This window comes from Scleropages formosus, chromosome 14 (genome assembly GCF_900964775.1).
Source record: "Scleropages formosus chromosome 14, fSclFor1.1, whole genome shotgun sequence".
In the NCBI taxonomy this organism is placed as follows: domain Eukaryota; kingdom Metazoa; phylum Chordata; class Actinopteri; order Osteoglossiformes; family Osteoglossidae; genus Scleropages; species Scleropages formosus.
Genome location: NC_041819.1, coordinates 19217326 through 19243693, shown reverse-complemented (window position 1 = coordinate 19243693; position 26368 = coordinate 19217326). Strand labels below are relative to the sequence as shown.

The following is a 26368-nucleotide window of genomic DNA, read 5'->3' as shown; positions in this document are numbered from 1 at the left end:
GCACGTTGCTTGAAACCACGCCTGTACGTGCACACACTCTTGGACACATTGAGGCATTCAGGAAATTCAATTGCAGATGGCAGAAGACAATATTTCCTTGTAGCAACGGCATACCTTGTTAATTAAACATTGCTAAAATATTTCTGACACCATACAAAGAAGGATATTCAGAGAGACACAAGGAAGGAACAAATATTCTCCTTTTCTCACTCGAAGATTATCTTGAAACCGGTAGAAAGAATTATATAATGTCAGTTTATCCTCATAACGTAAATAAACCCTGCTGCGTTACTTTTCGAAAACACCGGACCGTGTTCGTTACTTCCATGTGGAATAGTTTAAGATTTCTTCGTTCATTTACTGGTGCACTTCCATTGTTTGTCATTCAAGTCAATCATAAATGCGGTTTGACATCTGCAGAAATGGATGAAAAACGAAACCTCGCAAAGTATGGTGTTTCCATAGAAAATGTTTATTGCACTCGCTGGAAAAGTCACTTCACAAGGAAAATCGTATTGTGTTCTTAGAGGCCGTCTCCCAATGAATGTCTTCATTGTTAGCTTAGAAAAAAAAAAAGGCACTGAAGACAATGAGTCAGATGTACTGTAAACCATTTCTGGTTCAGTACTGAGGAAAAAAAAAGTGTAAATATTGTGCTCGTTCACACACATTACTGTCCCGTTGGCATATATAGAGGTCTGCATATAACCATGTTTGTACAATGTACTGCTCTATTGCTTTTCAAAACTAAATTGGTAACTACTCTCTTTGAAGACTGAAATTTGTTGTTGGGCTTTTATATTTATTTATTCAGCTGACACTTTTCTCCAAAGCAACTCGCAGTGTTAAGCTACTTACAATTATTTACCCATTTATACAGCTGGGTAGTTTTATTAGAGCAATTTTTCCTTATTCAAGGATGTTAGAGGTAGTGGTGGGATTCGAACCTGTGACCCTTGGGCACAAAGGCAGCAGCTCTTACCACTACACTATTAATCACCCATTTTTGGACTGGTACATGCAAAAAAAAAAAAAAATGAACAATCTTCAGAAAACTAATTGACATCAGTATAAAAAGTTAGGAGAACATTGATCAAAAACAATCTGTTGCTTAGCTTACATTTTCAGCCAAAGTGACATACAGTATTTGACCCATGTACACTGCTTGGTGTTTACACCGGAGTCATTCAGGGTAAGCACCGTGTTCAAGGGTTTTGAGGGGCTGGCAGCTTTGTGGCTGCAACTCCATGTTGTTCGTCTGTATTCTACCTGCTGCCCCATTGGCACAAAACACTAGGAGGTCATGGGTGTCTAAATGCAAACATAAGGACCAAACCGGACCTGAGAAAACCATTTCCGAAAGAGCGCATAGCCACCAGTGCATAATTTCACCCGAAAAACATCCATAGTCGCAAAACGGGACCCGATCAATCCGTGTGCATGATGTACGACGGTTGGTCAAAAAGCATCCGCAGTAAATTTTTTTTATACTGTTCGCCGTCCTGGCAGTTGCTCGAATGTGTGTGTAAGCTTGGTGTGTCGAAGTTGCTCTGACACGGTCCCACACCGGTCTGCTCAACTCTTGGCGCGTTATGTCAATGTTAACGTGGTTCCTCCCGTCTTCATGCACCAAAGAAGAGCAGCATAGCATTTTCCATTTTTTGTGGGCCAAAGGTGTACCTGGAGCACGGATCCGTTACCAACTTTCAGCACTGAAGTTTGAGGTTTGAGACCATCCTCCGTAGAGTCCAAACCTCGATCCTTCGGACGACCGACCGTTGACCTAAGAGGTCGGCCATTCCCCATCGACCAGGCGATGAAGGAAGTTGTGTATGCCTGGCTCATTGCTCAGCTAAAATTAATTTTTTTTGAGGGCATACAGATGCCAGTCCAGCTTTGCACTGTGCTAACAACCTAGGAGACCAAGTCGGAAAATTCTGCTCAAGCGAACTCTGTATTCTTTCTCTATTCATTCCGATAAATACGGTGCGGATGCTTTTTGACTTGCCCTCGTAACAGAAAACGGCAGTGTCAACAGTCAGCAGAGCGAGTGCCGAGGCTGGGGGAAGGTTTCGGCGTCGAACGTTGCGAAGCGGCATCTTTCCTGCAGCAGTCGCAGCGAAAACAGTCGGCCACGTTGTGCCTGAACAGGTGACGACACGGGTGGCAGTACTGGTAGAAGATCATCATGAAGGCCACGGCCATTCCGTAGCCAGTGACCAGCTGCAGCACCAGCAGAGGTGCGCACACGTACTCGTAGAAGTCGGACCTGAAGAAGTACCACATGACCACGAGGAAAGTGTTCTCCAGAAAGCGGAAAGCGTAGTACGCTGCCATCTGGGACCAGCTAAGGTGCTTATCAATGAGGTCCCAGCTGGCCAGGTTCAGCTGGATGGTGGAGTAGCAGAAGGTGTTGATACAGGCGTACAGGAAGGTGACCAGGCACAGCGCCACCAGGGTTCCCGCTTTGCTCAAGCTTTTCTCTACCGAATCCGGAAGCGGGGCCTTCTTCCTCCAGAGCAACAGCCAGGGCAGGGCAAAGAAGAGCGCCAGGTTGCCCAGCCCCACGGGTATCACCCAGTATGTCAGCGCCGTGCTGAAGAGCACCAGGGCGGCGGTGCGAGTGGCGATCTCCAGCCCCCGCCACAGCACCATGCACAGGTAGGCCGCCGGCCGTAGGCGCACCTTAAACTCATCGTACTTGATCTGGATGGCGAGCACGCTGCAGACCAGGGCGCCATAGGTGATGGAGAGGAGGGTGATGACAATCAGGGCGACTGCGAGACACGAGAGAGAAGGAGACTCGTCACGGGCTCTCAGCTGCAACGTCTGGCGTTCGCTTTGGCCCCCAGCGCACGGGGGCTAGCAGGAGGACTGACCTCTGGCAGGCAGCATGTACTTCTCCTGGATGGTGATGTACAGTTGCAACGTTAGCTGCGGCGCGGAGCCCAGGAAAGCCTGGATGACGGCGGCACGCTTGAAGGCGTTGCGGTGGGCGGCCAGCTTGTGCGCCGAGTGGCCGATCTCCCTCTCCGTGGGGGTGCCTTGGCTTCCCTTCAGCTTGACCTTCCTGGAAATGGTGAAGTAGGGCTCCTCCTTTTTCCCCGCCTGGAAGTATATCACTAAGGCCTCTATGCACCTGCACAAAGGGAGAGGTAAATTAATGAAATTACTCTGGTTATGAAAGAGCTGTTTCCGATTGCTCAACTCTTTGGCAGCGGTGGTGATGGGGAGGTGCAGAGGCACCGCGGCCACGCAAGGGAACCGTTTGAACAAGGACCAAGGCTAATCATGTTCGGCAAACTGCTTCTCAAACCACGACCCGTGGAGAAGAAGCTTAATTCATCTGTTTCATTTTGACATTCATGTATAGAGTACCAGTCAAAAGTTTGAGTACACACGCAGGAAACTAGTGTTTTCCGTGAGGGATTTTGCTGATCCTTTTCTTCAGGAAAGGAAGTGCCGGGTCTTCCCAGCTCTTCTGCAGCACACCTCAGAGGTGTAGGACACTTGTGGGCTACTTTTCTTTCACTCTTCTGCTCTGTTCAGTTTATCCCATACAAGTATTGGCCAGGCTGACTTTTGACTGGTTCTGTACACATAAACACTAAATACACATTTACATTTATTTATTTAGCAGATGTTTTTCTCCAAAGCAACTTCCAACGAACTCTATGTAGTGTTATGAGCCCACACACCTTATTCACCGTGGTGACTTACACTGCTAGATACGCTATTTACAACGGGTCACTCATCCATACATCAGTGGAACACACTCTCACATTACACACACACTACACGCATACAGCATAGATGCAGGGGGGGTGCAGTGGTGCAGCGGGATTGGCCGGGATCTGCTCTCCGGTGGGTCTGGGGGTCAAGTCCCGCTTGGGGTGCCTTGTGACGGACTGGTGTCCCGTCCTGGGTGTGTCCCCTCCCCCTCCAGCCTTGCGCCCTGTGTTGCCGGGTTAGGATCCGGTTCACCGCGATCCCGCTTGGGACGAGCAGTTTCAGTTAATGTGTGTGTGTGTGTGAGTGTGTGTGAGAGTATACATGTGTATACAACAGTGCTGAGAGGGAAGACAATAATTTAAATGTTTCCTTTGCACTGCAGGAATATCTTGTCACGCTTATTAAAGGCACTACTGCTGTATACAATATAACCAAGAGAGAAAAAAACACTACAACTTGTAAAAGGTATCAGTCATCATATTTTATAATTATACTGTATCCATAAACCACAATGAAAAGTGACTACTGAAGCCGACTTGAAGATGTGCAGCTGCCACACTCACTCCAGGAGGAAGAAAGCAGATGAATAGTTCGGAAGATCAAGAGGGCGACCCGTTTTAATACACGTACACCGGGTTCCTTTCGCGAGATAAACCACGATGGGAGAAGGGTGTAAAATTCCCCATGTGCCAAACGTGACAGTAAGCGCAGTGTAGTAACAAACTGAAACTCACAGGGTAAATAGTGGTGAAATAAACTGGTGTAAACAGCTCCAAGGCGGGACGACTCAATCAAGGCAACGGTGATGCACATGCAGGACAGTTACACACGTACAACACCTTTCCGAAAAGTGCTCAAGGCAATTTACACTAAAATTCCAGCCGCGCACTCGGTACCGTAACAAATCTGATCACACCCACGGCTCCTTATTGCTATAAAAGTCACCTGCATGAGTCACAGCTTAACTTTTGAATCACGTGCTTTTCTTTTTCCAAGAAGCAAAAGCTCAGCATGTTAGTGCACAATAAAAGGCCATTACATGGATGTACTGTGGAAATAGGGAAAATCTCCGCTTCTGTCTTACCTATACGACCTCTAGTGTCAATAGCGGAATTCTTCACAGTTAATTCTTGGACAAAAGATTTTGAAATCCTACATTTCCGGAGCACATTGTACAAATATGCAGTAGGATGTATATCTGGCCCATAGGGCAAGGAACAAGCAGCCTATCATTCTCTCTCTAAGAGGGAGTACAGTACTGTATTTGTACTACACTTATTGCTACATCCCTTCACCTTTAGTTACCCCCTTAACAATAAATGTCTGCTTCTGAGTTCTGCATGTCTGGACCTGGTCCACTTGTCAGGGAACGTAAAATTAATTCAACAAGAAAATGAATGAATGAATGAATGGAGTGTATTATGATATGCAGCAAATTTTGGAAAGCAGATGGCATAAAGTGAGTGTCCCATAACCTAGATGGAGTACCGTACACTTAACCAGCAACAACAGCGGTAACAGCAGAATCCTTACCGGTGTGTTTACTTTGGTCTGAAGTCCACTTCACAAATAAGTAAACTAAGCAAATCAGAACAAAGGCGGCTCTGTCTTGCGTGCTCATTGCGCCAAGCTGCACGAGATTAAGTTCAGTGCCAAGAGTTATGTGGTATTTAAAAAAAAATATTTTAGAATGCTAATCGAAATAACTACTCTTTAGTGACGGGAAGAAGCATGACTTTGGTGCAGACCACACACACACAGCGGCTGAAGCTGCTTGTCCCAAACGAGGTCATGGCGAGCCGGAGCCTAACCCGGTAACGCAGAGCACAAGGCTGGAAGGGGAGGAGACACACCCAGGATGGGACGCCAGTCCACCGCAAGCAGGAATCGAACCCCAGTTCGACCAGAGAGCAGGACCCGGTCAAACCCGCTGCACCACCGTGCCCCCCTGCAGACTACCAGATAACACATACGGTTCGGTGGTTCCTGCTCAAAACTGGACGACTGTTACGGTCCCAGTGTGCGATAACCTATAAGGGTGTTTCACGAATAAACAACCACAGAAAACATCGGCAGAGACTAAAAATGTCAGTTATTTGTGCATTGCACAGAACATTTATAATTTTGTCACTCTGAATGTAAAACAGAGTTGGCAAATTAAACTAGCGTTAACATGTTTGCCTATTAAGAGGGTGATCATCAAAAGTTTGAGTACACTAGATAATATTTGTATGGGAGGGACTGGAAAGAAGAGTGAAAGGAAAACAACCATGTTGACTCACTTCCTGATCAAACCTGCTAACTGAAAATGCTGCCAAAAAAAAAAAAAACACAGGATGACTTTTTTTTCTTCCTTTTTTTTTTTTTTTACAGACCAACCTTAAGCATATGCACTTGGACTAGAAAGCATGTCAGATGATTCTCTCATGGTACATTACACCCCCTTACCAAAAATTATACTCATATAGGCTGTTAAATTAGGAAACAAGATATTTCCTTGTGTATGACATCATATAGGTTTTCCAAAATCAGTAAAATCAAGAATCTAAGGCATTAAAGAATACAATCAAAGATTTTTGTATTACGCCTGTAAATTTAATTTTACAGGCTGCCTGCATTAACATTACTAAGTCATTCCACGGCTTCTCCTGGTATTGATCTTGGGCTCTGCACTCTTTCAAAACCAAGGATCGTGAGATCGAAGCAGCACGTTTCACAGCGAGTCGGCCTCAGTTTCTCACAGGAAGTTCAGAGAAGAGCAGCCTTGTAATGATGAAGCGATAAGAGGATCAGAGAAATAGAACCTGTCGAACTGTGAAGAGCACAAGATGTCACAAAGTTGCAATTTATACATTTTTTTTCATTCAAATGATGCGTTTCTCCAAAGCAATTTGCAATGTTAATCTGCTTAGTTACTGACCCATTTGTACAGCTGGGTCATTTTAATGGAGTGATTTAAGGTAAGTACCCTGCTCAAGGGGGTGATTTGAACCTGTGACCGCTGGGTCCAAAGACAGCAGCACTAACCACTACAATCCCAGTTGCCCCCCCCAAGTAGAAGGGGCCGATCATCTGTGCATCATTACAGTCTTGTCAGCACTGATTTTGAATAAGCCTGCCTGCTTTTTTGCATGGTCACTTTTTTTGAGAAAGATTCACTGCCCCATGTGAGGATCGAACTCACAACCTCCCGATTACGATATTGACACGCTATCTGCAGAGACCTGCTATTTTTTTTTTTTTTTTTTTTTACAGCACAGCCTTTTTTAAAAACTCTTTACAGAAGCTATTGTTTGCCCCCAAATAGAGTCAGGTGGTCAAACATGTCTTCATAGAGGTTATACTACACAGTAGTTTTATGTTTATTTCTTTAGCAGACACTTTTCTCCAAAGCAACTTCAAATGAACTCTAACCCTAATCCTTTTCACCGAGGTGACTTACACTGCTAGATACACTACTTACAATGGGTCACTCATCCATACATCAGTGGAACCCACACACTTTCTCTCTCACTTGCACACTATGGGTGAACCTGAACAGCGTGTCCTTGGACTGTGGGAGGAAACCAGAGCACCCGGAGGAACTCCCCGCGGACATGGGGAGAACATGCAAATGCACAGGCCGAGCGGGCACCGAACCCATGTCCTCTCGCACCACACAGGCGGCGTGCCACCGTGCCGCGCAAGTTTTGTAAGAAATCTTGAGAAATTGTTTTTGTTTCAGTGAGTAATTAGAATGGGCCTTTCGCCATGTCAAAAAGTTCAACTTTTGTCATTAATGTACATTGAGAGTATGGACAGTATTTCAGTGTAGTGGCTAAATAACTGACAGTTACAGATACAGATGAAACGGACTTGTGTGGAGAGGCTTCCGAAAAAAATGACTGTATGAGTTATAACAAAATGTACAGTTACATGTCACCTCACTTTGGAGAAAACTGCCCTAAAATGACCCCGATGGAGAAGACTTAAGAAAAAGTGTCTCCTAATGAAACTTGTCCCCAATAAAATGTGTCCCATAAGAAATGTGTGCTGTAATGACAGCTGTCCCCTCATACAAAGTGTCCCTTAATGAAACCTGTGCCTCAATAAAATGTGTCCCATAAGTGTCCCCCAATGAAACTTGTCCTCAGTAAAACCTGTCCCATAAGTGTCCTCCTGTGTCCCATAAGAAAAATGTCCCCACTAAAATGTGTCCCATAGGAAAAGTGTGCTGTAATGAAAGCTGTCCCCAGATACAACGTGTCCCCTAATGGAACCTGCCTCTCAATAAAACTTGTCCATAAGGAAAGTGTCCCCCAATGAAACTTGTCCTCAATAAAACCTGTCCCCCCAGTGTCCCCCTGGGCCCCAATACAATGTGTCCCATAAGAAAAATGTCCCCACTAATGTGTCCCATAGGAAAAGTGTGCTGTAATGAAAGCTGTCCCCTAATGAAACCTGCCCCTCAATAAAACTTGTCCATAAGGAAAGTGTCCCCCAATGAAACTTTTCCCCAGTAATGTGTCCCTTTCTTTCACAGTCCCCTCTCTGGTCCATGGACAAACGATGCGAAAGGAGAAGAGCGCTCAGGAACCGAACTCCCGCCAGACGCGTTGCTGCAGGTGCATTTGTCATGATTTGATTTGTGGGTCGAAGCCTCATTTCGATGGCAGCGCGACACACCCACTGGGACTGGGGAGCGACACCCACGCGTAAACACTGAGCAGTGCTCCGCGTCCTCGTGCGCGGCGCCGTATCGCGAACACGAACGGAGTGGGACTCGTCGAGCGTCCCGCGGCCGTGCGCGGCACTCGAACCCTGATCTGAGCGCGGACGCGCAGCGCTCACCTGACGACAGGTCCCAGCAGCAGAAGGTGCAGGAAGAGCACGAAGGGCCGGTCCCTGCCCAGGTCCCGGTGGATGAAGGTGAGCGCCAGCTGGGTCAGGAAGGCGTGCACGAGCGCGAACGTGAGCGTGGCCGCCATCCAGAGCCGGTCCAGGCTCTCGCTGTACTCGCTGCAGAGCACGACCGCGCACACGAACTCGGCGCAGTAGAGCGCCGTCGAGAGCAGGACGCTGAACGGCGCGTGAACGCGCCCGCGGACCACGGGCACGCTGGGGGAGTCGCGCGCCCCCCGCGCCCCGTCCGCGGGCGAAGCGCTCCCGATCGCCTCAAGCATGGACTCCCCCCCACCCTACCTGCACAGAGCCCCTTCGCTTCACCTCGGCGAGAAATGCCGCGCGCAATTGAACATTTACAGCCAGGCGCGCCGCGGACGTTTCCGTGTTGAGCTGAAGCGGATCGACAGCCGCGGGGGGGGGATCGACGCGCTGAAGACGCTACGTGCTTAGAGACGGAGAGGTTCAGGTTGCCCGTCCGGTGTCCAGAATGTTCCGAGAGAGGGGAACGACCTCGTGCCGACCGGATCGCTCGATCCCACCGACTCGGCGCGCTCCCGGAGGACACAGAGACTCCGCCCACTAAACTGAGTCACACACCCGTCCAGTCACCAGTGTGTGTCGGGTGTGAAACACACAGCGGGGGACACCTGTTTCCTGCGCTCGCCATGTGGTCGCTCCGATAGGGACGGGCTGGTCCTCCTACACTGGCGAGACAAAACTGCCTTAGTCTGTGTCCTCGCTTAGGATTTATTTCTCATGATGGATTATGCAAATTAATAAACATTTCATTGTCTGCTGTTTCCCAACCCCACCTACTAGCTGCTAGTTCCAGCCACACATATTATCATGTTCAAATATTTACTAATGCAAACACTGGCTTTTTCACCTTGAGTTACCTGATGGGGCACCCAAGGTGACTTACACCATTAGACAAACAATTTACATTTATGTATTTAGCAGAAACTTTACTCCAAAGCAACTTCCAATGAGCTATATGTAGTGTTATCAGCCCACACACCTTATTCACCCAGGTGACTTACACTGGGTCACTCATCCATACATCAGTGGAACACTCTCTCCCTGTCACTCACACAGTAGGAGTGAACCTGAACAGCATGTCTTTGGACTGTGGGAGGAAACCAGAGCACCTGGAGGAAACCCAGACAGATATGGGGAGAACATGCAAACTCACACAGACTGAGCAGGAATCAAACCCACATCCTCTTGCACCACCCAGGCACCATGAGACAGCAGCACTGCTCACCATGCCACTGTGGCTCTGCTTAACTTTGCATTCATCCATTCTCAACAACCACTCATCCCAAGCAGGGTCGCATCGAGCCAGAGTGCGCAAGGTCGAAGGGGGAAGGGACACACCCAGGACGGGACACCAGTCCGTCGCAAGGCTCCCCAAACAGGGCTGTGCCACCACACCCCCCTGCAACTCTACATGGTTTGCCTAATGGTTAGCAGGGTATTTGTCCTGGAGCAGTTTGCTACAGCGGGAGTAGGGTTCGAACCTGTCAGATTGCTAAGTAACAGCTCTAACCACTATGCCACCCTCTGGCCAAAAAAAGGACACAGTGGTTATGCACCTGCAAGGACAGACTGCTGATTAACACTGGACACCTTTGTCCAAAGAAACACACCACTGTCGATGACACGACTTTACGCAGAGCGAAGTTTATGCGCATCACTTACCCATTTACACCGTAAGGTACTCTTACTGTAGCCCTTAGTTCATGCGGGCACCCACAAATAAGGTGACGGTCCTAACTAGTGCGCCACCGACTGTCCTGTCCATGTTTCCGGAAGGTTAGCGGACAAGACCCGTTCAGCGTCTCATCATCTCTAGTGATTTGTTCAAAATGCACGACCATTTTTAATGATCACAAGATTTCTAGACTTTCTTCTCACGCATCAACATATCCTGTCCACTGCATTTGGTCATGTAATGATTATGGTGATTTTTGATTATGGCTGATTTATTTTGCTACATTGTGCTACATATTTGTCAGTCACTATTAGTATTTCCCGACTTCTTGCTGGAGGTGCTGGGATTTGCCAGCATCAGTTACATGGGATCACAGCAGTTACATGTCCTGCGAGAACAATCTTCCCAACAGCAGTCAGTACTGCTGCCAGTAACTGCTCGCATGGTTCAAAGACACGTGTTTCAGATGAGCTCATGACTCTAAATTGCCAGCAGTGTTTAAATAAGTGAGTGTGTGTGGACTGATGTCTCGTCCAGGGTGTACCCTGCCTCACGCCCTGTGCTTCCAGGACAAGTTCTGTACTGCAATGACCTGGAACTGGAAAAGGGGTTAATGAAAATGAATGAATGAATGAATGAATGAATGAATGAATGAATATGGAGTCTCCTTGACACTGTAATTGCTAAGCTTTAGTTCAGAGCTTCAGAGTTGTTTGGAATTATTTGCGCCGTTCTGTTTCGAGGAACTTGTGTTTCAGGAGCTTCTCCGCACAATCTGAATGAGCGCAAGGTGGAATGCTCAGCCTACAGACTGCTGCGCCGAATTTGGATGAACTATAAACTTGATGATAAACACCCCGTGGACTTAAGATCATGCACGTTTGGAGTTGCTTTGCCCTTATAAAGTGCAATCTGAGAGCTGGTCTGCCTTCAAATGTCTTTTCCTTCCAGGAGAGCGATGAGAGGACTGGATTCTGGATTCCAAGCATGCTGTGTCCTTTTTTAGGCTCTTGGGTTGCTCAGCCTTGGAATAGCTTGTGTGGAATTTGGCATTGAGCGGTAAGAGCGAACAAGCTGGGACTAAGGCTCGCTGCTGTGCTCCCCCCCCACGCACACTGTTTGATTGCTGCTCTTTGGACTTTTATCTCAGGCTTCCTTGGAAGGCAGACTTAAGATTACAAGCCGCACCAAAATTCTCATGTCCCACAGAAAGTTGAAACAAATGCCACGCACTCATTCTACACACATGCTGGCTGAGGCCGCTTGTCCCGAGCAGGGTTGTGGCAAGCTGGAGCCTCACCTAGCAACATATGGTGCAAGGCTGGAGGAGGATGGGACACACCCAGGACAGGACACCAGTCCATCACAAGGCACCCCAAGCGGGACTCAAACCGCAGACCCACCAGACAGCAGGACCCAGCCAAACCCACTGCACCACTGCACTTGTTCCCTATGATCATTATTTGTATTATGCAATTGATCATACCTAAAACTACAATGACAATTTCTGAATAGCCAGAATGTTATTTAAAGTAATTTTGCATGATGAACAACTTCAGCTTGAAGGTCTTCAGCATGATGAACAACTGTCATTGTAGCTGTAGATGATCATCCGCCAAGATCTTATTTAATGCATAATGGATCTGTAAGTAAGGTACCGTATGCAGAAACTGATGTAAATATATATCGGTGATACAATCTGATGATTCTATGCAGTTTCTGAAAAGAGCATTAATTATAAACCTGCTTTAGTTGCTTAGAAATTTCTCCCCTTGCATTGCTCCAATTTATGTAGACATTTAGCTGGTCCTTTTCTCCAAAGCAACTGACAATGGTAAGATACCTACAATTATTTGCCCATTTATACAGCTGGGTAATTTTACTGGAACATTTCGGGTTAAGCACCTTTCTCAAGGGTGTCCCAGGCAGAGATGGGGTTCACTTTGGGTCCAAGGGCAGCAGCTCTAACCTCTTCACTATAGTGAAGGCACAGCATTAGAATAAAGAAAATCAAGTTTTCATAGTTTGGATATGACTGATACTATGTACTTTTTCTGGGTAAAAAGCAATTAAATAATATAATAATACGTATAATCAAATACTCACTTAAATATATTGATCAAAGTTGCATCAGTTATTATGCTCATACAATCAAGAACTCATAATAAAATTCTAGAATATGTACAGGCCTTTTTTGTGACCTAGAGCTATAACACAGGAAGTAAGATAAGTTTTTTCACTGTCGCACTGGTATGTGTTTGCTCTTTTTTTTCTGTTAAGATGCTTCTGGATGGTTCTCCACTATGAGGGAGAAAACACAGGTCAGGGCCTAGGCTACGTCCGCTTTGCAACTACGTATGATATCACGATTACTGAGTACCACTGTGTTACACCTGTCATCGGTTTCCCATGACGCAGTGCCACTTCTCCAACTTTTAATCCGATAAATAATCACCTGATGTCACAAAGAACCAACCATATGGCGCAACAACATTAGAGAGACGGTGTGAAACAATTGCCTTTGCGCAGAAGCAGTGAGTAGCTCAGCAAATGATCCGCTGGGGACTGTAGTCCTCTCTGTCGAGGGGATACCTGACTGACCGGTCATCCCGAACAGCACTTCCCAAGGTGCACCACCTGTATGAAGTGACTCAAGGATTAGGGGAATAATTCAAACCTGATTAGACTTTAGCTGGCGACTGCAAAATGCCACACAACAAGCAAACCCATACAACTGCATGGATACCGAATTCCTACTGTAAGTACATTGAGCATTTAATTTTTTTCAGTTCAATGTCGCACAGTTTATCAAATTTTTCCTGGCAAGTTCTAGTCTAGTATTCAGATGGCCTGTAGTTAATTCTGTATGTGCCATTAAGATTATAGTGCCAAAAGAGATTTTTCTTCATTTATTTAGCTGGCTCCTTTCTTCTAGATGGCATACAATGTAGGATTTGTACAGTAGGCTATTTATGATAAATTATAATTGGGTAATTTTTACAGTATCAATTCAGAGTAAACACCTGAATCAAGGATTCTACAGCAGGACTGAGATTCGAACCCTTCCTGTACAATAGCTCTACCAATCCAATTACCAGCAGATATAGTGCGGTATTTGGAGATGTAACACAGTTTGTGTCTGAACATGATTTAGGATGCAGCAGGTACATAAAATCATTTATTTATTCTATTTCTCTGTAATGTTTAAACCAGTACACACACACACACACACACACACAGACACACACACACACACACACACACACTTTCTGAACCGGTTGTCCCATATGGGGTCGCGGGGAACCGGAGCCTAAGCCGGCAACTCAGGGCGTAAGGCTGGAGGGGGAGGGGACACCAGTACAGTCTTCTATAAATAGAGCAGCCCTTCTGTTTACACAACATTAAGCGTCGATCTGCCCAATTACATGTATTTTTGTACAGATCAAATCTATAACTTCTTAGCCAGTTTTTCCTTGATAATGACCTGCAGAAGGGGGGTCAGCTTGCTGAAAGCTGAAAAACCCACAGAAATACAGTAGGCTGCACTTTAGGAGCTTAAGCACGGTGAGCAGATGTGCAGGGTGGATGGCTCAGACTTGTTCTATCTGCAGAGGAGCAATCCTGTCCTGCTGACTGCTCCCATATGGTCATCAGCAGCAGGTCTCTTGGAGTAGGGCACAAATGTTTGGGGCTCATGAAATCTCATCCACCCTAAGGCACAACCATAAAAGTATTACCGATAATTTGCTAGTGTTCATATGCACTAACTCCCTGTAATTTTTCGGACGATTAACCTTATCTGTAATTTTGAGACTTGAGAAAGCATGCCTATCTGAAACACGCAAAACGTGTACTCCACATAATGTGCAAGTTTGACATTTTGAAAATTTATTTATGTACTTATTTGTAGAGTTTACTTTTTTTAATGCACTGCTAGAAAGTTTAACGGCCACTTTACGACAGTTCATATAAGCAAGGGAAGTGGGACAATTGTGGAATCATTAAGCAGATGGCCTTTGGACCCTTAGATTTAAATGCCTTGGAGGTACACTTGGAGAGTTATGCAGTGGAAATGTCCAGAGAGATTCAAACTATTCTGGCACTAAGTGCTGAAAAGTGAGTCATCTGTTTACAGCTCTTTAAGGGCAGGGCATTAAAAGGAGTTCTATAGTGCAGTGGTTACCATGTCTGCCTTACATGCAGAAGGTGCTGAGTTCAAGCACTAGTGGAACAACATATCCTTTTGAAAGTGGTTTATGTAAATTTATATTTATTTGGGGGGCGTGGTGGTGCAGGGGCACAGTGGGTTGGACCGGGTCCTGCTCTCCAGTGGGTCTGGGGTTCAAGTCCTGCTTGGGGTGCCTTGCAACGGACCGGTGTCCCCTCCCCCTCCGGCCTTACGCCCTGTGTTGCCGGGTAGGCTCCGGTTCCCCATGACCCCGTATGGGACAAGCGGTTCCAAAAATGTGTGTGTGTGTATATATTTATTTGTTTAGCAAATACTTTTCTCCAAAGTGACTTCCAGCAAACTCTATGTAGTGTTATCAGCCCACACACCTTATTCACCATGGTGACTTACACTGCTAGATACACTACTTACAATGAGTCACTCATCTATACATCAGTGGAACACACTCTCTCTGTCACTCACACACTATGGGGGAACCTGTGCAATGTGTCTTTGGACTGTGAGAAGAAACCAGAGCACCCAGAGGAAACCCACACAGACATAGGGAGAACATGCAAACTCCATGCAGATTGAGTGGGGATCAAACTCATGTCCTCTTGCATCAGCCAGGCCATGTGAGACAACAGTTCTATTCTCTGTGCCACCATGCCACCCAATCTAGTGTTATAGGACACATTGGAGGAAAATGTGTCAGCTCAGTACTACAGAGTGCTCATCGAAAGTTGCTTTGGATACATGGGTCTGCTAAATGAATAAATGCAATAACTCTGAAAATGTCGCAGACACAATGTATAGTATATAGTACACAAGAAATAAATGCAAAAAATTATTTGCTTGACATAAGGCATCATCTAGGAAAATTTAGATGGTTGTTTTATGTATAGCCTATTTCAGAAGCCTGTGGTAAAAATGGTTACAGATCTCTGGTGTACCACATTGTAGACTGTAATCAGTGCTGTGTAGCTCACAACAAGGTAAACTGAAGAGTCAGGCTTCCCCCCAGGTACGAGCTAAAGAGAAGATGGTGGCCGCTGTGCACTCCCCAGGTCAACATGTTTAACCTGATGAGCAACTGCTGCAGCTGGGTCTCCAATTTCCAGCAACCAATGAGGTGAGATGTTAATGTGTCCACCTGTGTTTGCTGGGTCAGAAATAGACATCTGATACATACTAGTGAATATCTGTGGATCCCTAAATTCAGCTGAAAATAGTAGAACACCTTCGGTTTAGATGTTTCCCTGGCCATAACCATGTTTTACATGACTATGACATGGGTGGTCTTCTAGTAGATTGTATTTAAATTTCCATATTTATAAAAACAAACAGAATAAAACACACCACAGTCACCAAGCTGAACACTAGTTTATTATTTTAAAAAAGAGCCCACAGAGTTAACTCTATTACTTAAAATTCATAAACACTTTCACTCCTAATCTGACCAACCACGGGTGGGTGTAGGTCTGCTGGTGACCCGCATGGTCTTTTCCACAGAAAAGTCACGGTGCTGATGGTCGGCCTTGACAATGCAGGCAAAACATCCATTCTTCGAAGCATCTTGAAAGGTACGGCCGGGGAACCGACAAGGACAACACAATGATAACAAGTGTCAACATGTTTAGAGTCTTGTGGAATTCGGAGTCGTTTTTTAAATAATCTTGACTTCTTTGTTGCCCTGTCAGTGCCCCCGAAGGAACTGGGCCCCACCCAAGGGTGCGTGCGCACGGAGCTGAGAGTTGACAACTTTATAGTCATGGTGTTGGATATGGGTGGGAGCCCGGAGGACCGCAGGTGCTGGAGGGACTACTACGGGGAAGCCCATGGGATTATCTTTGTGGTGGATTCCAGCGATGAGCAGCGGCTCCCAGAGGCCAAGGAGTTACTGGTGGACATGTTAAAGCAGCCCAGGGTAGCTCGAAAGCCCCTTTTGGTGTAAGGCTCCTTTTGTTACTACAGTAAAGAAAGACCAAAAGATGAAATAAAACATTGGTAGTATACTAATTATTAATGTTAATATCATTATAATAATTAAATGTTGCTTTGAGGTTAACCAAAACTTGTGCCATTAATTTGAAACAATGACAAATCCATAACATTAGCAAAAATAATTTTTGGATGTCCGACAATTACCAGCGTTTTACTGTGTTATTGTCATGAGCCCATATGGTCTGTTATTAATGACTTTTGGTATTTTTTAGGCTGGCTAACAAGCAGGACAGGATGGATGCTCTCCTGATCAGTGAGCTCATTGAGGGACTGTCTCTGGAGAAGCTGGTCAATCAAAGCCGATCTCTCTGTCACATTGTGAGTTACACATAAAATTGTACGCTTATGCCACTGTTTTCTTTAACTGTAATGTTGAATCCTTAAAAATGACACAGTACCCTTATCCCCATTATCTGGTTCTAATTTTTTCCCCCAAACAACACCAAATGCCAAAAGATCACATAACTAAATTAATTATTGCATTATCTCTTAAAGGGAAAAAGTCCAGCTAGTTCCAAGATCATCCTAAATTCACCCCAAAGTCACCTTAAATGATGCCTAATATCACAAGGAAAAAGCTGTGTAATACATCAAAATAGAATAACAAATAATGACAGTATTATATAAAAAATACATTAAAACATTTCATAAAATAACCAGTGTGACGGTGTGTGGACTGGCTTGAGGAAGAAAAAGCTATATGTCACATTTAATAAATAAATAATTAGAAACTTAAAGCAAAATGGTGCAAAACCATTTGTGAGACCATAGAATAGCAGAATGCAACTGAGAGGATGGGTACCATGTTCCCATAATGCAGTGCATCTCGCAGTCTTTCACACTGCCTCTTGGTGTGATATTCAAAAGCAGTCTCAGTTTATTGCACTGGATCAAATGCCATGGGCCTGAAACGAATATCGCAAGAAAAATGAATCAGATCAGTGGTATTAATAATTACTGATTAAATAAATGAAAAACCTGATATCATGAGACTGAATAACAGAGATTTTCATACCATAATTAGGCATATTCTCAGAAACAAAAGTGAAAAGGTATATTAATCTTTGGACATAATATCTAATGTTTTTCTTAACTGTAATGCAAAATGCTGTTGATTTCAAACGCATTAATTTCACAAAGATGCTACAGTGAGAAGCAAAGCCCCGTTTTTGAGCAGTTTTTTGTCCACCTCCAGGAACCCTGTTCAGCTCTGGTGGATCTGCGCAAGTGGTCCGACAGGAAGACACTGAGGGGTCTGCGCTGGCTGCTGCGTGCCGTCTGCATGGACTACTCAGACCTGTGCTCTCGAGTGGCCAGGGACAGCAAGCACCCTGTGACCCGGGAAGACAAGGAGCGGCGGGGGAAGCCCGAGAAGACACGGGGAAAGCCCAAAAACGAGAAGTGAGAATCCATTTCTCATTAGCACTTGTCCACCTTCTCCAGCCCCATCCCTGTTGCAAAGGTAAATGAAAATGCTGTCAGCTTTTGTCACAAGCACACATCTCTGGGCAGGATTCGCACCAGTAAAACGGACCTACGCCACAGGCAAGACCCTAAGAAAAGGAGAATACACCCGAGAACAGCCCAGAGGGGAAGCTACAGCCCATTCGAAAAATTCTCCAAAAGGTTAATTTATCTACATATTGCTATATTTGCATATGCGTTAAATGTGTTTGCATTTTCCTGAGTTCCCATTTAGGGGAAAGTTAATAATACAAAAACAGGGTGAAATGGATCCTAAGGGCTCATAATTTTCTATGAACTGTATGAAACTATGGTTGAAGTGTTTGCTGGAAAACTGTAGCCAGTATAGATAGATAGATAGATAGACTGGCTGCTGTTGACCAGACATGTGTTCTTACACTGTAGGAAAGCACGCTGAAGAAGAAGCTTAAGATGAAGAAAAAACAGGTGAAAATCAAGGACACAATGGACAGCACAATCCCAGCAACAGGGGAGGAGGATGGAGAGGAACAGGAGGAGGGGCAGGAGACGGGACAGAGGCAAGACAGGTCCAACGGGACCCTATTGCCCAAGAACCGTGGCAAGACAGGGCGTAAATCCAGAAAGGGCAATAAAGAGGGAACTGAACCCCTGGAACTTCGTAAAAATGCAGACTCAGAACCAAAGACAGGTACAATGTGCTGTCATGACAACAGTGCGAAATCACATACGCTGAAATTCGTCTTATTTGTTTTACGTTCTACGATACACACCATTAAATGGTTAAAATAACTGTTAATCAAAAGTTAGAATTTTAATCAAATTTTATTGTATTGCTAAGAATTCTGCCTTGTATTCTTTTGAAATACAGGAAACGTAGAAAAGAAAAAGAAGAAGAAGAAAGTTGTGAAAGTGAAGAAAAAGAACAAAATTAATTCTGAAGGGATACCTGCTGCCTATTCACAGCCAGTAGACCTCTCTGCAACATTTGGTGAGCCTCCTTTAATTGTTTAATAGAAGTTAAAATTAAAAAAAAACCTAACTGTGCAGAATCTCAAATTTCACCACATATTATGTCAGTCATTCATAGTGTAATTTTATTTTTTGATATTTGCACTGACATGATTGTGAATTTTTCCTGTGCTAGACCTCTACAGGAAAGCAATCTTGTCTCTGAAGACGCGGCAGGAGCAGCAGAACTAGAGCAGATGCTTGTCTGCAGTCACAGGGATGCTTCCTTCTGAATCTGCTGCAGCACCTCAGTGACACGTGAAATGTTGTCATCACAGGCCCTACGAAATCATTCATTCATTCATTCATTCAATCATTATCGATAACTGTCCTTTCTAATGCAGGGTCACAGTGGACAAGAGTCTATCCCAGAAATATAGGGTGGGTAGCAAGATTCATCCTAGTCAGGTTGTCAGTCCATCGCAGGGAGTCACATGCACATTCATACGCTGATTCACTCACACACACGACAATTTAGAATCACCAATTCACTTGAAACATGTGTCTCTGGAGTGTGGGAGGAAACCAGAGCACATCGAGTAAGCTCATACATACACAGGGAGAATACGCAAACACCCTCTCCACTTCTTCCTAAATTCCTACCGTGGTCCTTCATGGTACAGTGATGCAGAAGTGCCAGAAGGGACCTTTTCACACAATCCCCTTTTTTTTTTACTTTCCCTTCAGCAACTTCAGTGTCATCTTGTGGTGCTCAGTGGAATGTCCTGCAGCCAAAATCACATTTTTCCACTTATTAAAAAAAGCAGAAATTCCTGTTGAAATGTCCTCAAACAAAATTAGAACGGATGATGCCCTAACCACCAAGGTTGATTTCTATGCGAGGACATGCAAAAGGTGATGCATGCTGGCATGTGTGTTTCTTTTAGTTTTCTCTGTTACTTTATCAATCAATACTTTTATATGAGTTTGTATACGGTTTATTACTTTCTACTGTAAATGCCCATGCTTTTTATTTTTTTTTATCTCTCAAAAAAGTTTCACCTTTGTGTTATGGTTTAGTCATGATGTATCTATATTTTATACTTGTGTGTGACGTAAACAGCAGAAGTTAAAACATATTTATTAAATATATTTTATTGTGATATGGGTAAAATGATTGGCGGGTGTGCTTTACAAGGGTAGTGAGCATAAAGATTAAAACGAGGGATCTTCTTTGTTTCCTGATGTTAATGCCAACTGTTTACTCCTTGTTATCTTTAATATTAACTCTGATTTATGTTTCTTCGTTGCCTGCAGAGAAGGTGACAGTGTAGAAGTATTTGTACTTTACAAGAAAATATACAGAAATCATCAGTGTAAAAATTACATTGTAAAAACAATTTTTAAAATATTAAAGTTGTCCTTCAGAACTGGTGTTGCTTTTCTGTTTTTTCGACCAAGTTAGGTTTGGGATTTTGAGATTCTGCTTCATCTATGACCAGAATAGTGGTAAGAATTAGCTGGGCTTTACATTATTCTAGAAAGTTCCAAGAGGGGCTAATTCAGTTCTTTTGGACCATGTTTGTAAGTTTTAACCAGATGCTACACATTGACTTGTCATGATTTATATAAGATATTTTCAGTCAATGGTATATATCCCGTGTAAAGTTGGTCACTCGCTGATATCCTTGGAAAACAGAGAAAAATTCAAAAATTTTGTTTCAAATATATTTGGATTTCCTTGCATGCATGTCAGTGTTTACAAACACAAACAGCTGAGTAGTTTTGATTTATGACTTCAGAGAGGTTTTATTGCAGTTTTTGAACACGTGACTGAGCTATTTTATATTTCTATAAATAATAGTTTACTGTACACCATGTTTACCATATTTATGGGGGATTTGAAAAAAACAGTTACATAGCGCCTCCAGCTGGGTACAACTGTGTGTCAGGGAATTCATTTTTGTTTTAGAGAAGTGTATACTCATGCACAGCGGAGTGCAGTACGGACAGATAAAATCTTACATTCTACGACATTTCGCAACTACAACCAATACGCGGAAAAACCCGGTACAGTATAAAGACACTCAATTTGGGAAACGCCTCCCTGCATTCATTGGTCTTTTAACCTGTCAATCAAACCATATTATGTCCTCATTCGCCGACACGCCATCGCTCACGCCTCTGGCCCCAGTCTCTTATACTACCCGACGCGTAAGATGGAACTGGCGGGGTGTACGGCAATAAAGCGTCCGTGTTTGACCTTGAACCCCGAAAATAGTGAATGAAGAGTTTCACCCATCTATTAAATGCCCCGCTTTCAACAAACATAAACGCGAAGGTTCTAAAGAAATCGTTTTGAAACACCTCATGGCAAGAACCTTAAGATAATTAGCTAAGTGTTAGCTGCTCCCAGCTGGTCAGTAGTAACAGCCACCACACACACAGTTCGCGAGTAGTGGACTAGTAATACTAAGTGAGGTAGCTATATATTAATTGATTACATCCTGTGCCCCGACACAGGAATATGAATTGTATCACTTGAGAAAATGTAGTGAGGGGGAGGATTATTGATCCGCTGTATGAGTAGTTTATCTCTCCCTAAGCGGATACCTCACGCACAAACACACAGACGTGGGTGTCTTTTGGCAAACTGAGCCGCTGGCTGGGAGTGAAAAAGAAAATAGTGAATGTTTGTGTATTGGTTTGGACAGCAGTGGCAAGTGTACTATAGTAAACCAGCTGAAACTTGAAAGTGTCCAGTGTAAGCTTGCCACGGAGCTTAGTTAGTTAGTTGGTTAGCTAGTTAGCTAGTCAGTGGTCCACGTAGGTCCACCGAGCTGAAGTCTAGCTACTGCAAACTGTTTGGCATTTTCAGTGGCCTTCGTTTGCCGTCCTATATTCCGAATAAGCGCACGTGTAAAAGCAGAAGATCCATTTCCGCCACTTTGCTTGAATTCCCTAGTTCTTTATGATTTCTGGTAAGAAATATGAAGGTATTGCCTCCCCATTTCTCCAGGCCTAATCCCAAGACATTGCCCTCACAATTGGGTTCAGTGTCGAGAGAATTAGCACTGCCAGGTAACCACGCGCATCATCTGAAGCCACTTGTCCCATACGGGGTTGCGGGGAGCCAGAGCCTAACCCAGCAACACAGGATAAAAGGCTGGAGGGGGAGGGGACACACCCAGGATGGGACACCAGTCCATTGCAAGACACCCCAAGCAGGACTCGAACCTCAGACCCACCGGACAGCAGGCCCCAGTCCAACCCATTGCACCACCCTGCCCCCCACCGGGGGACCTCTCCCAAGTAAAACCTCAAAGTAACACTGATAAAAGGGTTGCTTTTAATATTAATAATGAGAAGTATTTTTTTAATATAGCCATGCAGTTTTGGCATTGTTTTTTTTTTTGTGTGTTCATTCATGTGGAAAAAAAAGGTTCACATGAATGCACACATGTACTGTTTACATTTACATTTTTTCATTTAGCAGATGCTTTTCTCCAAAGCGACAGACGTCTCATAAAAAATATAATTTGTGCGTTACGTTAGGAGAAAGAGACATTGTTGCAGACGCGTGATTCTTAAATACAGTTAGTTTGTTTTTTTTCCGCCATGTGCACCAATGTTCGTCACACGAGCAGCTGCATGAAGTTTATTAAGATATACATTGTCAGTCAGGATTCTTAATGGAAAATACCTCTTTCTCTGTGTCTGGGAAACCAGCCCTATGTGTGCTGAAAAGGTATTATTTAGACACTCACAAATTTTCGAACATTTACAATTATATTTACTGTCCTCCAAGTCTGTCTTTCACAGTGTTTGACATATCTGGACATTTACCGCCCCGACAAAAAGTTCAAACCTTAATTCCTTTGTGATACTAAAAGTAATCGAGCTTTCATTCTGGCATATTACTGCTGCGAACCTGTTCTATTAGGGATGCCCAAGCCATAATATTTGTGGTAGACAGTTCAGACAAGCTGCGTATTGGTGGCAAAAGAGGAACTGCATGCCCTCATCAATCACTCAGGTATTGATTGGGTTTGGAGTAATTTTTCTCCTTTGGATACAGTAGAAATGAATGCATGCATGAGATAAAAGGTATCGGCAAAAAGGCAGTGGCCGGAAACACATCAAAACCCAATAGAACTGTGGTTCATGGGCATTAGTAAAGATTTAGTAAAGCTAAACAAAGCACAAGCTCCAGAAATGTGGAAGATGCTCATTGTTAAACATTTATGAGTCAGTATTATAATACAAAAAGGGTGGATTATGTAGCTGTCGAAACAACACGGTAATGCTATTCATGAACATTCAATACATACACTACTGGTGTGATATAGTTTGACGAGTAATCGTGTTTCTTGACGTATGAATGTGTTTGTTTATGGTATCAGGATGAAGACTCATATGCTGTAGTTACCTTCACCATGTGTTTTAATACAGCAGTGTCCCAATTCATTACGTGCTGGTTGTAAATAGGTCTTTTGAGGAGCCCGAAGGTGCAATATACATTGTTCACATCACCTGAAGAAAAAAAATCCACTCAAAAAAAGTCACCCACAGTGTGTGAGTGAGAGAGAGAGTGTGTATGGATGGTTACATAAGGGAAAATAAAGTCTGTTATTACAATATTAGAAAGGATGGGGGAAAAAGTTCATACCCGTTGTATATAGTGTATCTAGCAGTGTAAGTCACCTTGGTGAATAAGGTGTGGGCTGATAACACTATGTAGAGTTCATTGGAAGTCGCTTTGGAGAAAAGCGTCTGCTAACATAAACTTGAAATTATTAACACCCAGTCTATATAAAAACTACATTTAATTCCAGTATTACTGAACCCCATATTTAGAAAGGTTTCTTTCCATAATAACATCACATAAAGCAATATTTTTGCAGTTGTGTTACAATGATCCAACTGCCAAATGAATAACATTTTATTGTTTTTCTGTTTTCCACTTATTGTATGCTATTTATGAACTTTAAATCATTGTTAGTTACATCTTATTAGATAACCATAAATGTTCTTTTCATACTATTTGCTTACATATAGTGTGAATGTTGTCACTCAAGAGGAAAAATTACTAAGTTATTGTAATGTCTATCATTGAAATAACCCAGTCGTGTAGTTGGCAACAGGTACACGCCGGTCCCAAGCCCAGATAAATGGGGAGGCGTGGAGAAAGCAATGGCAAACTACTCCACTATCTTCGTCAAAATAATTTATGGATCACAACCAAACGTCCTCAAACATGGTGCTGGAAGGTGGGACCTCTGGTCGGGAAAGCACCCTACGAGCGACCAGGGAAGAGCAGGAGGGCAAAATCACCAAGCAGCGGCTCTCATACTTAGATCATATCATGCAAACTAATTCCTTGGAAACAACATTAATGCTCGGCATAGTCAGTGGGATGAGAAGAAGAGGATGTCAAAGAACACGCTGGCTGGACATAATCAAGGCCGACACGAACATGCCCACGAAGGAATTGGAAGAAGCGGTCACAGATTGTAAAGCGCAGAGAACGATGATCCATAAAGTGACCGAAAGCTGGCCTCGACCGAACGGTTAAATCATCATCATTGTAATAAAGTTCCTGATACCACTACCAGAAAATAAACAAAATAGGAATTCATGTTTTTGCAGAGGTGAAAAACAAAAGGATTCCTTTTCTCTTCTTTGCGAGCAAGATGGACCTTCTCGAGTACCTGTCTTTGGCCTAAGTGTCCCACACGATGGGCCTGGATAATATCAAAAGCAAACCCTGGCATATCTGGTAGTTTCCTAAATAAACTCAGAAGCTTGAATGCATTATGAAGTTCCCGAGGACAGAAAAGAACCCATTTGTTCCTTGTGTTTCTGCAGTGCCAGCAATGCTTTGACAGGAGAGGGGCTGCAGGAATGGGTGCATTGGCTCTAGGGTATGTTAATCTACCACTGTTCTTGACCTATCTTTGCGGTTATACTTTTTCAACTTTTATATGCATATATTCAGCCAGACACGGTGAGGACAGATGTCCGAAGCCAACAACTGCTTGCCCTTTCTATGCCTGTGCTCGTTCATGTAAGACCTCTCATGAATTCATAGGTCAGTCTCACTTTTTCTCATGATCAACCTTCAGAAAACATGTGATGCTGAATTTAATGTACCTTGAATCTATCTTAGCACATCTTTATTTTTTATTATATTGCATATGTTTGTGATTTTTAAGATCATTTTGCATTGTCATACATTGCTTGATGCACTAAAGATCAGATTATGAAGTGAGTAGTTGAAGTCCATCGATTCATTATTTTTGTTGTTTTACATTAAATTTAAATTTATTCATTTAGCAGACACTCTTCTCCAAAGCAATGCATATCTCAGAGAATACAGTTTGTGGATCACCTCAGGAGAAAGAGAGACATAGTTGCAGATGTGTGATTCTTAAATTGTTTGTTTCATTCCACCATATTCGCCAATGTTCATCACACGAGTAGCTGTTTTGATTGTGATTATGTTACTGTGCTGTAATCCAGAGATGATGTGTCTTCACCCCAAAGGCCAACATGTTTCCGACCTTCTTTTAACTCTCATTGATATTGAATGATATATTTTTGGATTATTTGGTTCTGACTAAATAAAAGTCCTAGAATCTAATGACTAATCTTGCAGCCATGCAGTGTGTTAAGAATTAAAGTACTATCTTTTTATGTGTCATTACTTTCATATTAATTTTTTTTGTTTTTATGATATGTATATTATTGTGTATTGTATACTGACTTACTCCTTCTAGTGTTGTTTGGTGGTAAAAATGTCCATGTAATATCTATATTTTCTTTCTCTTCTAGACCATGTCCAGTCCAGGAAAATGTCTGATCCTGCTGGAAGCTATGAATTTATAAGTACATTTTTACCTGAACTGCAGGGTGCTACTCTTCCGCACTGGAGGCACCTAGTGATTTGTGCTGCAAAATTTTTATTATTATATAGGTACCTGTGCAAAGAGAAGAAAACTAAATCTTTGTGCAGGAGAAATATCTGTGGCATATTTCAGACATTTATGTTTAGTTTTTGACTTTTCAATGTCCCCTACTTCACAGTAAAATATTAAATATACACAAATAATTAATTGTTGAGTGCTTTTCATGCTTCTTTGGTAAAGTGATTTACAATGAAATGATAAAAATAGAAAATAATAACATAAATGACATAAAAAGAAAAAACTCCTCATAAATGAAGACTAGCTCTTTGTGTAGTGGTTAGAGCTGCTGCTTTTGGGCCTACGGTTTGCAGGTTTGAATCCCACCTTCAGGTGTAATATATCCTTAAGCAACGTTCTTACTCTAAAATTGCTCCAGTGAAATTACCCAGCTGTATAAATGGGTAAAAAACATTGTAAATTGCTTTAGAGAAAAGCATGACCTAAATAAATGACTAAACAGCTATAAAAGAGGAAGGCATTTGATTTTGAAATTTTCAATTCAGC

General features: G+C 43.4%; 2 protein-coding genes and 1 pseudogene across 2 annotated transcripts; 2 read left to right on the top strand and 1 right to left on the bottom strand.

Annotated features, from left to right (window-relative positions):
* Nucleotides 1–293: 293 nt before the first annotated feature.
* Nucleotides 294–8985, bottom strand: LOC108931018 (membrane transport protein XK-like). Its single transcript, XM_018746568.2, has 3 exons — nucleotides 8563–8985; nucleotides 2880–3139; nucleotides 294–2777 (listed from the first exon to the last, which is right to left on the bottom strand). Exons 1-3 carry the CDS (start codon nucleotides 8892–8894, stop codon nucleotides 2032–2034), a joined length of 1338 nt encoding a protein of 445 aa, XP_018602084.2. The 5' UTR covers nucleotides 8895–8985; the 3' UTR covers nucleotides 294–2031.
* A 4083-nt stretch (nucleotides 8986–13068) lies between these two features.
* Nucleotides 13069–19148, top strand: LOC108931017 (ADP-ribosylation factor-like protein 13B). The gene is given in 11 exon segments (XM_074559718.1): nucleotides 13069–13088; nucleotides 15523–15630; nucleotides 16011–16081; nucleotides 16199–16448; nucleotides 16715–16820; nucleotides 17698–17903; nucleotides 18015–18055; nucleotides 18058–18128; nucleotides 18372–18636; nucleotides 18817–18936; nucleotides 19093–19148. Coding segments are annotated over 11 exon segments (1314 nt in total).
* A 654-nt stretch (nucleotides 19149–19802) lies between these two features.
* On the top strand, nucleotides 19803–24819 carry LOC114912224 (ADP-ribosylation factor-like protein 6; annotated as a pseudogene).
* The last annotated feature ends 1549 nt before the right edge of the window (nucleotides 24820–26368 follow it).

Excerpts from the sequence above, each read along its gene's own strand:
- LOC108931018 (XM_018746568.2), bottom strand. The coding sequence starts at position 8,894 with ATGCTTGAGGCGATCGGGAGCGCTTCGCCCGCGGACGGGGCGCGGGGG. Across the intron at positions 3,140-8,562 it reads CTGCTGGGACCTGTCGTCAG|GTGCATAGAGGCCTTAGTGA; the intron begins GTGAGCGCTGCG and ends CCCTTTGTGCAG. Across the intron at positions 2,778-2,879 it reads GTACATGCTGCCTGCCAGAG|TCGCCCTGATTGTCATCACC; the intron begins GTCAGTCCTCCT and ends CGTGTCTCGCAG.